This window comes from Megalops cyprinoides, chromosome 25 (assembly GCF_013368585.1).
Source record: "Megalops cyprinoides isolate fMegCyp1 chromosome 25, fMegCyp1.pri, whole genome shotgun sequence".
Classification (NCBI taxonomy): Eukaryota; Metazoa; Chordata; class Actinopteri; order Elopiformes; family Megalopidae; genus Megalops; species Megalops cyprinoides.
The window spans coordinates 784,091-797,070 of NC_050607.1; the positions used below are offsets into that span (position 1 = coordinate 784,091).

A 12,980-nucleotide genomic window follows, 5' to 3' on the forward strand; every position below is an offset into this window, starting at 1 on the left:
AATTTAAATGAATGTATTTGAAAGTTGTTCAATGCCTTACGATTTAGTAGGGATTCAATTAAAATAATAATAATAATAAAAACGATTAAAATTTTACTGTGCCTGCAGTCACCAGTATGCACAGCGTTTACGCTATTCAAACAGGGGTGTGGTTTCCCTCCATCCGGTGTCATCGTTTTTCCTGTAAATTTCAGGTCTTCCTTGCTTACTCTTGAGGCTGAAGTGAGGGCGCTGACGTCTGCATATGGGGCCCATGGGGGCACAGCGCATGAAATACCCGGTCCCAGAGCTTACAACAGAGAGCACATTCAGGAATGTTGGAGCAGAGTGAACATTGTGAAATCAGATGGATTCTCAGATCTGTAGGAACAGCTCGCTAACTGAGTTCATTGTTTATGTCAGTATATCGTGTTTATGATAGCCCCTGCTGTCACATAAAATTATGATGTCCTTTATGATGCAAGGACACTGTGCAGCTGAACCCAAGGTGCATGACACCAGTGACAAATTCAGGTAAATGAAAGAACACATTCGTAATAAGGAAATGAGGATATTTTCAATAAGGAATGTTTTTCTACCTCTAATTTCTTCACATTGACATTAAAAAACACACAGATAAGAGGACGCTTCAGTGAGCACACACCAGGGAGTCCGTCAAAAATGCCTCTCTGTTGCTCTCTCCCTGGGCTTTTTCTCCTTTCTTGTTAAAAGAGGTACAATCCTCTGCTTTCTTGAACAAGGACCAAAACAAGTCTGGCTATATTTTATCATGATTTCTCATCCCTTTTAACAAGCATCACAATGACCTATTCATCTGATACGATTTCTTATTCCAACTGATATTTTGGCCCCCCTAAAACAAGGTTTTTTAAAGCAAAAGGATCACAACCATTTTTACCGAGAGACCAGCTTCATTCGTCCTTCCTTAATAAATAGTAGATCCAGATGAAGCTTTTTGCATTGCGCTCATCATTACACATGTGTTCCTTAATATGTCTAATGACCAGTGTTTGTAGATGTTTGTAATTTTGGACTGAATTTCCCTTTGTCTTTTTTCTGTGGGTGTCTGTGTTTTTGGTCTTTTTTGGGTCACATTGCACACTGTACAGTATATTCATTTTGCTGCGTTCCTGGCTGGTGTTGGCCATGCTCCGTGCGCTGCCCGGTTGCTGCTCATTAATGTGCTAATAAGGTGTTTTGTTTGTTTTTTTCCTATCGCCAGCCATTCAGACCTCTTTTCATTTCATTCCTGTATTTGCATATGAAGTAAAAAGTGGTTTATCTGAGTCTTAATTCTTTATCTCTCCCCTCTCCTCTCCTTTATTGCCAATTAGTGCCTTTGTTGTTGAATCCTTTCAATCATCTGAGGCGTAGGCCTCTTGTTTTGAGCGCCGTGTGTGCAAACTCTCGCAGCGGTCCCGGGTTCACCTCACGGGAGCGTGGAGCCTTCCTTTTGCCAGTGATGTCACAATCCCGGTGGCGTTTTTGCTGGTAGAGCACTTCTGAATGAAAGGCATTCTTTGAGGCGCTTATTGAAACTGAAGCGTGATGGGTCGCATATATTCCCTGCACCCCACTGGCTCTCAGCCCACCAGCATCTTTCCCAAAAAAAAGATCCGATAAGGGCCTAGCTACAGAGCCAGTGCTGTCAGGTCACCCAAACCAACGTGAAGATCCTGCTGCATGACTGACAGCTCAAAATCACCCCCCCCCCATGGGAGGCAAATCTATCTTATAATGTCAGATCTCATGAAAACATTTGAAGATTTAAACAAAAAAATTAAGGCTGAATCTTAATCTGTGTTGTTTAAACCACACAGCTGGGTATTGATAATGTTACAGGCATACAAAAGTCTCTTCTAACCTGTAGACCTGTACAGCATGTTCTCATCCCTAATTTAGCTACTTTGCCATGTAAACCATTCATGTCCTTTCCTGGATTTGTACTTTTCAGATCACTATACTGTAGTTTCGAAAGTGTCTAAAAAGGGTAAGATGATATTAAAAGAGAAAATGTGAGTGGAATGTGGCTGCTTCTCTCTGACTCACACAGAGTCACAGCAGGAAGAGAGCTGCTGCCCGGACAGCAGACATGAGGTCATTTTCAGATCAGCCTGTGTGTGTGTGTGTGTGTGTGTGTGTGTGTGTGTGGGGGGGGGGGGGGGGGGGGGCAATGAGGAAGGAAGACAGTGAATGCGTGCGTCAGTAAAAGAGCGAGAGAAGGAGAAAGCGTTGCGGTGAATGGATGAGTGTGTGCGAAGGGGGAAACCTCAGACCACTCAGCCATCCCAACAAAGCACCTCAGCAAACAGGACGAGTCCAAAACAAGCAAGAGGAGTGATGGTTAAAGCATGCTGACCGATGCACTGTGGACGTTGCACAAGTCATTGTCTTGCTCACACTAACACACCTGTTTCTCTTGCGCACTCTGACTGTGTTGCATTGACTGCGTTGCTGGCAATGAAGGGGTGTGGCCTGGCTCGGGAGGAGGCAGTGAGGCTTTGATGGATGTGTGCTTTTCCCATGTTCCCAACCTTTGTCCCGGTGTGGCTTCCTGTGAGCAGGCCTTGCTGGTGAACTTTCACTGGCGCTGGGGGAGAGGGCCACTGGGCAGGAGACCTGCCCCCAAACAAAACCCCAGGGGTAAAAGGTCAAAGGTCATGGCACCGAGGGGTGACGACCTTACCCAGTGGGGGGCTTCTCTCCTTAGAAATGTAATTCTTTCCGCGGCCCTCTCCTCTTAGTTCTCCTCCACATCCACCATCCCACTCGGCACTAAGCTAATTGAAAAAGGTCTCAATCACCCAAACCCCTCACAAACACACACACCCACACTCACACACACATACATACAAGGATTTTGCCTCCTTTCTCAACACTGGTCTCATTGGGGGGAGGTTTGAAAAATGTTGATTTTCGTACAGATAAATGGCATTGTCACCTCCTCAGATCACCTGTCAGTGACACCATGTACCCCCTGGATCATGCGACAAAGACATGCTTGTTTTTTACCAGTTTGTCATTATCATTAGATAAAAACAATATTCTGTGTCCAGGAGAAATACTAAGCATTTTAATAACTGGGACATTAAAATATCAGATAAGCACAGCACCGAGTTTGAGTTAATTGGCCACACACACTGACAAGCATTTAGTGTGTGTGAGCCAAAGCAATATCTTTAATGTGGTTTTAATATTGTTGTTAGTAGGCAATCCAGTCGTTTTTTATTAAATATATGAATCAATAACCAACAATAGAGTGTTAATTCAGGGGATTTCATAAACAACTATTCCCTTGAAATAAAGATATTTCATGGTATTGTGTTGATTTACAGGGGAGAGGTGCAGTCCTAAACACTGCTGATTTTGATGCTCCTCAGATGTTTCACATAGGAGAAAAATAAATGAAAACCATTTGCACATTTTAACTGGGGTTTAATGATCTTTATGTGGCAACAAATATATCCACAAATATGAGTTTAAACCATGACTGTCGTCATCACAGATGTTGTCAAGAGTGCTTTTATTTACAGAAAAGTGACTAGAGTTCTTAGAGTTACATTTTGATTTCCTTAACTTCTTATGCTTACCCATAGGGTAATAGGTCCACTGTAGCTTCAAGTGCATTTTACAACACACATATCTAGGTTAATCCTTTTCTAACCAAATAAAACCAAACAATCCATACCAACAGCAACAAAAAAACGAGAAACCAACAAAAAAAAGCACACCATGTTACAAGGTGACAGAAAATATGTCTACAGTCGGTCCTCCCAGAAACAGAGCAGCAAAGCCTGTGACAGATAACATATATTTTCACAGCTTTGAATCTCTTTATAAGGACTAGGTGTACGAAAATGCAACGAAACTCTCTCAGAAAAAGGTATTGGCAGTATTCTTCCAATAGACGGGTCAATGTCTACCTCCCTCGTGTTTTGCCCTGTCCCGGTTCTGACCTCCCTGAGGTGGGAGAAGAGGGCCGGACTCAGCTCCACGGCTCCTTCCTCAGTTCAACCCGGACTGAAGCACTGCACAGTGCAGGAGAAGCCAGCCATGCGGCCGGTAACGCTGCGGCCTCACCGTGTCTCACCGTGCCTCTCCTGCCAGCTGGGTAGCAACCTGTGACCTATGACCTATGACCAGGGCCCACTTCCCCCACGGGATGTTATGATATTCTGTATGAGCCGTCCGACTGCAATCGGGGGGGAGGGGGGCGGGGCGGGGCGGGGGTGGAGGGATTTGGCATTAAAGGATCTGTTGAGTGGCGTATCCGCCGCAGCCGCTCACTTGGCCCAGCCCGCCGTGGCCTCGCCGTTGATGTAGGCGAAGCCGGGGAAGTGTTGCGCGTGCTCGTACTCGGAGTTCCTGCGCGGGGCCAGGGGTGAGTACAGGTCCCCTGCCGGGGGGTAGCGGGACGAGTGCACAGGGGGGCTCGGGTAGCAGCTGCTGACAGGCGGGACGTCCGACCACCGCGGGGCCACGGGGGCGGGGTGCAGGCGGGGGCCGCCGCCCATCAGGCATGGCTCCATCCGCGACATCTGGCTGTTGAGTGGGTACTGCAAGAGAGAGCACAGCCAATCAGCACGCAGCCTGCAGCCGACCTGCCCTACACTGCACTCATAACATCTAGCATCCTGCAGGGGGGTTAGTGTGCTGTCACAGTGTAATCTCTCCAATTCTTTTCCACTCTCTGTCTCTGAGAAGCTTTGGCTGTGGGGCTTTACAGTGCGGCTGTGGGGTTTTACAGTTGCCCTGTGGGGCTTTACAGTGCGGCTGTGGGGTTTTACAGTGCGGCTGTGGGGCTTTACAGTGCGGCTGTGGGGTTTTACAGTTGCCCTGTGGGGCTTTACAGTGCGGCTGTGGAGGTGGGGCATTACAGTGAGGCTGTGGGGCTTTACAGTGCGGCTGTGGGGCTTTACAGTGAGGCTGTGGGGTTTTACAGTGAGGCTGTGGGGCTTTACAGTGCGGCTGTGGGGCTTTACAGTGCGGCTGTGGGGCTTTACAGTTGCCCTGTGGGGCTTTACAGTTGCCCTGTGGGGCTTTACAGTGCGGCTGTGGGGCTTTACAGTGCGGCTGTGGGGCTTTACAGTTGCCCTGTGGGGCTTTACAGTGCGGCTGTGGGGCTTTACAGTTGCCCTGTGGGGCTTTACAGTGCGGCTGTGGGGTTTTATATTGCAGCTGTGGAGGTGGGGCTTTATAGTGCGGCTGTGGGGCTTTACAGTGCGGCTGTGGGGCTTTACAGTGAGACTGTGGGGTTTTATATTGCAGCTGTGGAGGTGGGGCTTTGATGATGCTGTTTACACATGCAATAAGACACACCTTTACAGCATGAACCCATTACAGATTCCCACTTACAATCCCTTACAATTCTCAACTCATTTACTGACACACTGTGCAAAAGTTCAGCAAACGCATCAGGTCTGTTTTAGCGTATTTCCATTGGAAGCCAGAGAAAGGAGAACTTCAGCAGGAGAGCCCTTGTGAGAAGGGTTCCCTTGGCTGTAAGTTCTGGATGTCATTTTTCACAGTGTAGATTTAACATTGTTTTCAACTTTCAATGGCCAGCTGTGTACAGACTACAGGTTGAGCTAAGTGGCCAGCTGGCCATATTTTTTTTAGTTTTGGGTAACTGCCCGAAAACAGCAGACAAGACGGTCTGAATGTGCAGCTCTTTAAAAATCCTCTGTCCTGCCTGCAGAGTCCTGCAGCGGGTCTCCTCTGAGCGTTTCCACACTGCACACAAAGCGGGTACTTTGTTCCCAATTTAAGCTCCATTTCAAGAAACAAAGTGGAAGTAAGTATTTTAGCCTTCTAAATATAAACAGGCCACAGTCGGGGCTATTATGAGAGATGGGACCACGGAAAGAAGGCCGTCAGCAGAGGTCAAAGGGCAGGACAGACAGCTCAGTGACCTCTTGTTCGTGCACAGAGAGGGAAGCATTGAATAACAATGTTTTAATAATCACCCTTTGCCCTGTTCCTAGCCGTGAGCCCGGGCACATGAAGCAGCCATTGAGCTGGGAGGGAGAGGAGGCGCGGTTGGGCCTGCTCAGAGATCTGGCTGCTCCACCTTTCACAACACCACATCCGGAGCATTGAGAAGCCTTCAGCTCTCCCGCTTCAAAACACTGGGCTCCACTGATCTCCTCCCAGTACAAAGGCAATGTTTGTCGGAGGGCTCTTGACAGGAAATTACCATTATAAGGGTCAACTCACACTCGTTCTGGCTAACAGTACACAGCTACTTCCACACACTCCCCCACCGCTCTTCTCTCTCTGTCTCTCTGACTCCCTCTCTCATTCAAATTCAAATTCAAATTCACTTTACTGGCATGAAATACGTTTTGTAAATATTGTTGAAGCATATAATAGGCACATACACACATCCATACCATATGTATACATACACTAAAAAAGAAAAAGGAAAAAAGGAACAAACAACACATAAATAATGGCTTCAGATCTGAGCCAATGAACATATAATGCTTAAACTGGTTCTCACTGTCCCTCAGACTATGACAGGCTGACACTCACTGCTTTACTGGTGAAGCTGTCTGTCCTTCCCCTAGCAGTTTCTCACAGTTTTGCATTATTTGACATAAGAAGACTTTTATGAAGCATACTATTCCTTTCTTTGAATATTTCTCTCTCTGCCTTCTTTCAGTTCCTTTAGCACAGACATTCCTAGCTGAATTGATGTGCCTTCCCCTGCTATAGCATGTGGTTTTCAGTAGATGCTCAGGTCCTGGTTTATTTGAGGGCTTCACAGAAGCAGCTTAACTCAGAGCTACACTAACTGTGTTCACCCTGCAATTCAGACCAGGTCCAACACTCGCACCATTGTACCACCACAACGACACTATACTCCACTATACTACCACACTCTACTACGACATTATACTAATGCACTACAATACTGCACTATGCTAACACAGTATAGTACCACACTCTACTACCACTTTCCAGTGTGGTTCTGTGGTAGCTTCCTACACTGTAGAGAGAATTAAAGCACTCCTCTAGACACGCTCCACATACCCTAGCAACTTCGACACAGCAGCTGACCGTGGACGGCAAACCCAGCACAATCTCACCCTCCAACCGCAACGTGGGAAAGTTATGTCCCTGCCAGGTGTGTGCTTCACCTAGCCCATCCAGCTGTGTGCTGGCCACAGCGGAGAGGTGGGGGACTCTGAGGGCCTGGCCCCCCCTCCCCTGCCTCGCAGCCCCCCCCAGCCCCCCGCACAGCCCGGGCTCTCTGCATTGTTCGGGGAAATGCACCATCTGCATGTGAATGAGTCCAGCTTTGGTTAACCTCCATATTAACATTCCTCTCCGACTCCAACCCCTTTCTCAACAGTCAGTGTGGAATTTACGCTGCACCAGCACTAACTTTGGGGAAATAATGGCACCGCGCTTTTCTCAGTTTAATACACAGCCTGGAAAAATATTAGCAGGCTATTGTCATCAAGGTAAAATGGAAAAAGACCAGTGTGTGCCTACATCTAGCTAAACAAAATCATTTAAGAAGTTTTAAAGCAAATTCTTTTCTCTAACATTCTTGCCTTCTAAAGCAAGACCCAGCAAACATTGTTTCCATACTTGGCTTCACTTGATCTCCTCACTGTGGTTATTACCAAGTTTTTACAATGCTACTGTTCAGTGGAAAAACATATCAATGTTTCTTTTATTCCATCCAGTTTCCTCACATGAAATTTCTCGTCTATCTAGACTGTACTTTAGTGGCTAAAACTTTATTCAGCTGTTAACACTATCTAAGCGAATACTGTCAGTAAAATGCAAATGTTAATTTCAGAATAATGTTAATGTGGTCCCTGTGTGTGCCTTGAGAGCCCCCCCCCCCCCCCCCAGAATAAACCATGTAATGCACAGTATTCACGGTGAGCAAATAACTCACCAGCAGCCTTTCATACCAGCAAAACAACGCTAATGCTAACAGCAATAGACCAGGGATAATAATCACACACACCCACACATGTCCACATGCACACACACGCACCACAGGCACACAGGCACACACACACACACACACACACACACACAGATGTTAGCACCCACAGCTCTCTGAGGCGGGGGGTTAGGGTTAGGGTTGCTTGTTGGGGCCGGTGTTGGTGACTGACCTGGGTGGAGGTGCGGTGGTAGGTGGGGTAGTGGAGGGGGGCGGTGATGCTGGGCTCGTGGGTCAGGGCGGGGTACTGGTTCTGGATTGGGTGATGGTGCTGGTTGGAGTAGCTGCCGTAGTTGTAGCCGCCAGTGTACCTGAGGTGTGACAAAAGCAAGTCAGGCTCTGACCAGCACATAAAACACCCTCCTGCCCCTCATATGCTCATATCAGACCAAGGTGCATTACTCTGCCTTCTGTGAGGGAGGGAAAGATCTGTGAGAGAGAGCAGCATGCTGTGTGAAGGAGGAAAGAGGTGGGTGTGTGACAGGCAGAGAATCCAGGAGTGTTTTTTCACAGAACGTATTATTCACAAGGCAATGTGGGTGAGCAGAGGACAGGGGTAGGAAGACGGAGGCACAGAGCCAGGTTTCACACTTGCACATTTGGAAGTGGGAGAGCACCACCCACAGGCATGGGCTTTGCAGACCCCCGAAATGTCTGTAAATACAGAGCTAGATTTGCCAGTGTGAAGCGAGGGTGAGCGAGCCCGGGCCAGTCTTACCCGTGCTCGTCGCGGGGGGGGTACACGGGCATCCTATGGGTGGAGGAAGGCGGGGGCGCCGGCCCGCCCCGCATGCAGGAGAGCTGCTGGCTGCTGTCCGAGGGCGTGGCCCCTGACGTTGTCACCGTGTACGTGAGGGACCAGGTGTAGGACTGCACCGCTCCTGCCAGAGACACAGAGACACGCCTCGCGATGAGGAGCGGCCCGTTGCAGGAACCCCCCCCCGCGCAGCCTCAGCTGCATGCTACTCAGAGCTGCACTGGAGCAGCATGCACTGCACGGAGCTGCCTTTCACATCATACAACAGAATGTCATTATACTGTATGCACTGCAATAAAGCAATAAAGTTCAGGCTAAATGCTCCACTGAAGGATCCAGCTGAGGCCTTTCCTTAAAGATCATTACAGGCCTTAAGGCTTTGCTGGGGCTGTATGTGGGATATGGGAATATAGATATAAAAATATAAAATCCTTTGAGGGTTGCTTTATTTTAAAGCTGCTGTGGGTGACATGCTATGGGAGACAGCAGTACAGTCATGCTTTAGACAGATTTAGGTACATTTAAACCTCTTACATAGGTGCTTTACATAAAAAGAAGAACCAAAGCAAAGTGCCATCAGACCTATGGGTAAATAATCTAACTAACACCTGACACTCCAGCAACGCTTCCCAAGTCTCTCACCTGTGGTTGTCGTGACACCCGGGTACTCTGGGGATTGGTCGGCCCCTGGGGAGTGGGCGGTGGGAACCCCCACAGAGGTGACAGACTTGGCCGGGGAGTAGGGTCCCGGGGATGTGGCAGGAGGTGTGGCCTCGATCAGCATCACCTCCTCAGGCCTGTCTGCTGGAATGGAGACCTTAAATGTCAATCATCTGCAAGCAAGGCGGGGCTACTGCCCTCTTGCCTCTTCAATCTTTAGCTATCCAGGTCACACAAATGAGGTATATTTACATGAGCCCAAACCCCACGTCTCTCTTCCAGAAATGGCCATGGCTGCTTTTCCCCAAACAACAGATCCAAGATCATTTTCCCAAATACAGAGTCTTGCCTTGAACCTGAAACTTATCCAGGACCTGCGTCATCGAACCTTAATTTTACACCCGGCCATTTATTGTGCAGATGTGGAGCTGATCCAGGATCAGTGCTGGGCTGTGGCTGGCCCTCACCTGTGCTGCCCTCTCCTCTCATGGCCCTCATCAGCTCATTGGCTCGCTCCTGGCAGTGCAGGGACTCCAGCAGGTACAGCACGTAGTCGTCAAACATGAGGTGGATAAGGTGGAAGGACCCTGCCGATGAGAGCGAGAAGTAAGACTCAGTTTCCCAGGATGCCTCTGCTCTGCCTTGGATCAGTGGGGTGTCACGGTACCAGGTCCTCAGACCAGGAGGTCACCAGATTTCCCCCCCAGATCTCTTTCTGTTGACAAAGTTTCTCAGAGGTCATCACAGCTTATCTCCTCACAACTGCAGCCTAACAGAGGATGTGCACACACGACCAACAACAGCAAATCAGAAAACATACAACAGCAGGGTTATGTGCATGACATCACACAGGCAAAGAAAAGAGCATTTAAAGTAGGTGCAGGTGTCCCAGGTTCGAGTCTGGCCCTGTCTTGCTCGAGCGTGCTTGCCTCGCGGTGTCCTCCTCAGACCAAACTCATACAGTGGAGGACAACTGGCATGAACAGGAATGACCATGCAGCCAAAGCAAGGAACACACGTCAGCAAGCCCTGTGCCTGTCCATGCCACCCGGACAGTGTCCATCAGCGCTGACACCCTGCTGTTCCTCACCAGTGTAGAATAACTGGCATGGAACAGGTGCGTCAGCACCAATGCTAACAGTCACACAGGGCAGCGCAGCAGGCTTGGCCTTAGCCCCATCACACACAACTCTGAAACAAACCAAATCTCTCTCTTTTTCTCTCTCTCACCCTCTCTCTCCTCTCCTCTCCCCCCTCTCTTTCCCTCTCTCTCGCCCCTCTCTCTCCTCTCTCTCTCTGAACAGTCACTTCCACATATGCCGGTGGGATGGGGTAGGAAGTGACAGAGACGTGCCGGGGAAGCAGGGTGACACAGTGGCCTCATTGTGAGGGCCGGCACGCTCAGCCGGCACATGAGAGACACTGGCTGCCTTTCAGAGAGCGGGGGCACCACACAGCACATCATAAAACACACACATACGCAGGCGGGACAGAGGGGGGAGGGGGCTGCCTTACCCAAACCTCGCGCCCAGCTGTGTCTTTCATATTCGCACACAGAGGAAGGGGAAGGGGGGGGGGGTGCTGTGGACTCTGGCTGTGCTGTCAGGCTTGGCTAACAGAAACCAAAAGGGCAACTTTACACTGCCATCACCCTGCTCTGATGCACTGATGGCCTTGTGCTTTTACTGATGGGCTCAACCAGCAGCTGAACAGCGGGCAGCTCACACTGATGCACCTGCTTCAGCTCCACATGAGCAGGTGCATCAGACTCCATGGGGTTTTACCAGGACATGCTCTTCCCTGTGCCTGAGATGTTTCATTTCATCTCCATTAATTGTGACTGCTAAATAAGATAGTTACAGCATGTCCGGTGTCATATTTGGACATGTAGTGGCCTCTGTGGGTGTGGCTTCTGTTGTGGGTGTGGCCTCTGCAGTGGGCGTGGCCTGGGACTCACCAAAGCTGGGCGCACTGTGCAGTGTCATGTCCCGGATGACTCTGGTGCCGAAGCAGGACCACATGAGCAGGAACTGCTGGGCCACCTTCTGTAGACACCCCGGGCGCTTCCCCGCCACCTGCGAGTGAGGTTTCCATGACAACAGGACAGCCGTTAACCCCCGGGGAGCCCGGGTAGGGCTTTAACCCTCAGGACCGAGCAAGTCGTCAAGTCAAGTTTCCTCAGGAGCCCTCTCCCCCCTCTAAACATTGTCTGTTAAGGCTGTTTGGTTTCCCTGGCAACCAAATTTAACAAGCCCATATCTGGCACATAATGGGGATGAGTGGTGTGGATAAAGACATCATTAACTTAGAGAACGAGAGGAGCAGACCTGACACAAAAGCTCCGTGCCATTCAAATGCATGCTTCGCTTCTGAGGCGACAGACCCAAAGGGATTCAGCAGTGATTAAATAACAGCTTATCAATTTAGAAAAATGTAGAGCAGGCTAACTCTGTTAAATAAAGATTGCTTCAAAAACTACACATTAAACTGTGAATGTGTGATTTTGTCATTTTGCTTGTTCAAACTGTTAATTGTTACTTCATCTTTTTTTCCAACAAAAAAAAAATTCAGAATAGTTGGTTATACAACTATTATAAACAGAAGCCAGTTGGCTGAATGGAAAACAATTACCAAATGTCTCTTTATCTTCTGCCATTCATCTCTCCTACTGAGATAAGTTCCGAAACAGCACCCTAACCCCTGCTATTGTTGCCAGGGTCTCTGAGGTTGCCATGTATTCACCCTCTGCTGTGCAAATCAGGGGGAGCTCCCAATCACATGACCATCAGTGACCTCAACTGACCTTCACTACACAGCGATCCACCATGGAGTCCAGCCACTCGATGTAGGCTTCGATGGGGGACTGCTCCTCCAGCAGGCGGTCGAACTCCTGGTACACTGCAGGGAGAGGGGACAGGCGTTACCCGGCCAGCCAGCATAGCTCTGCTGCTCTGCTGGAGCAGAGGGAAACCGGCTGATCGTTACTGACTGCAGCTGAACGGGATGCCATGAGTGTGAACTTGCCATCAAAACAAAGTAAGTGGATTGTAGGAGATGAGGATTAAAAGGGACTCCAGTGATCAGATGTGGGTTGAAATGACAATATTATGTTAATGTAATTGCAAGCTTTTATTGGCAACACAGAGTAAAGGGAATGAGAAGGCCGTTACTCAACACTGGACGGAAACACAGCTCACTGGAGCAGCACTGAGGCACAGAAGGGCCACTTTAGGCCTGTCAATCATTCAGACAGTCATTCTTAGAAGGTAATAATCTGAGTTTTATATTAAAACGCAGTGACAACATTTCCACAGTGAAAAGCATCGGCAGTGATGTGAAAGCAGTGAGGAATATGATGTTTTTATGAAGGATTACTCCAGGCAGGACTGTATTTACATGCACACTCTCCTGCCCCTCTCCAGGTTGGCTGCGTCGGGCTCCGCTCTGACAGGCATCAGAGACGCTCCCGGGGGTGCCAGAGAGTGGAATGAACGCCTTTAACCTTTCAGTCACCAGAACTAAAGTCTGACCGTCCTGGTCGTGGGAATCATTGCACAATGGATGAAAGGGACCAATGTGCTCTAGGGCTGTCAAACC

General features: G+C 48.9%; 1 protein-coding gene across 2 annotated transcripts in view; it reads right to left on the reverse strand.

Moving 5' to 3' along the window:
* Positions 1 to 4,218: 4,218 nt before the first annotated feature.
* rfx4 (regulatory factor X, 4) overlaps positions 4,219 to 12,980 on the reverse strand; it is a 26,192-nt gene continuing 17,430 nt past the window's right edge. The window contains exons 12-18 of one of the 2 annotated variants that reach the window (XM_036520262.1): positions 12,187 to 12,281; positions 11,341 to 11,458; positions 9,851 to 9,970; positions 9,366 to 9,524; positions 8,685 to 8,847; positions 8,139 to 8,277; positions 4,219 to 4,556 (exon numbers count right to left, since the gene is read on the reverse strand). In XM_036520262.1, the coding sequence (XP_036376155.1) occupies positions 4,284 to 4,556; positions 8,139 to 8,277; positions 8,685 to 8,847; positions 9,366 to 9,524; positions 9,851 to 9,970; positions 11,341 to 11,458; positions 12,187 to 12,281 (1,067 nt within the window). In that variant the 3' untranslated portion in view covers positions 4,219 to 4,283. Of the gene's footprint in view, positions 4,557 to 8,138; positions 8,278 to 8,684; positions 8,848 to 9,365; positions 9,528 to 9,850; positions 9,971 to 11,340; positions 11,459 to 12,186; positions 12,282 to 12,980 lie in introns of both variants that reach the window. The other variant, XM_036520261.1, reaches the window with a different exon arrangement.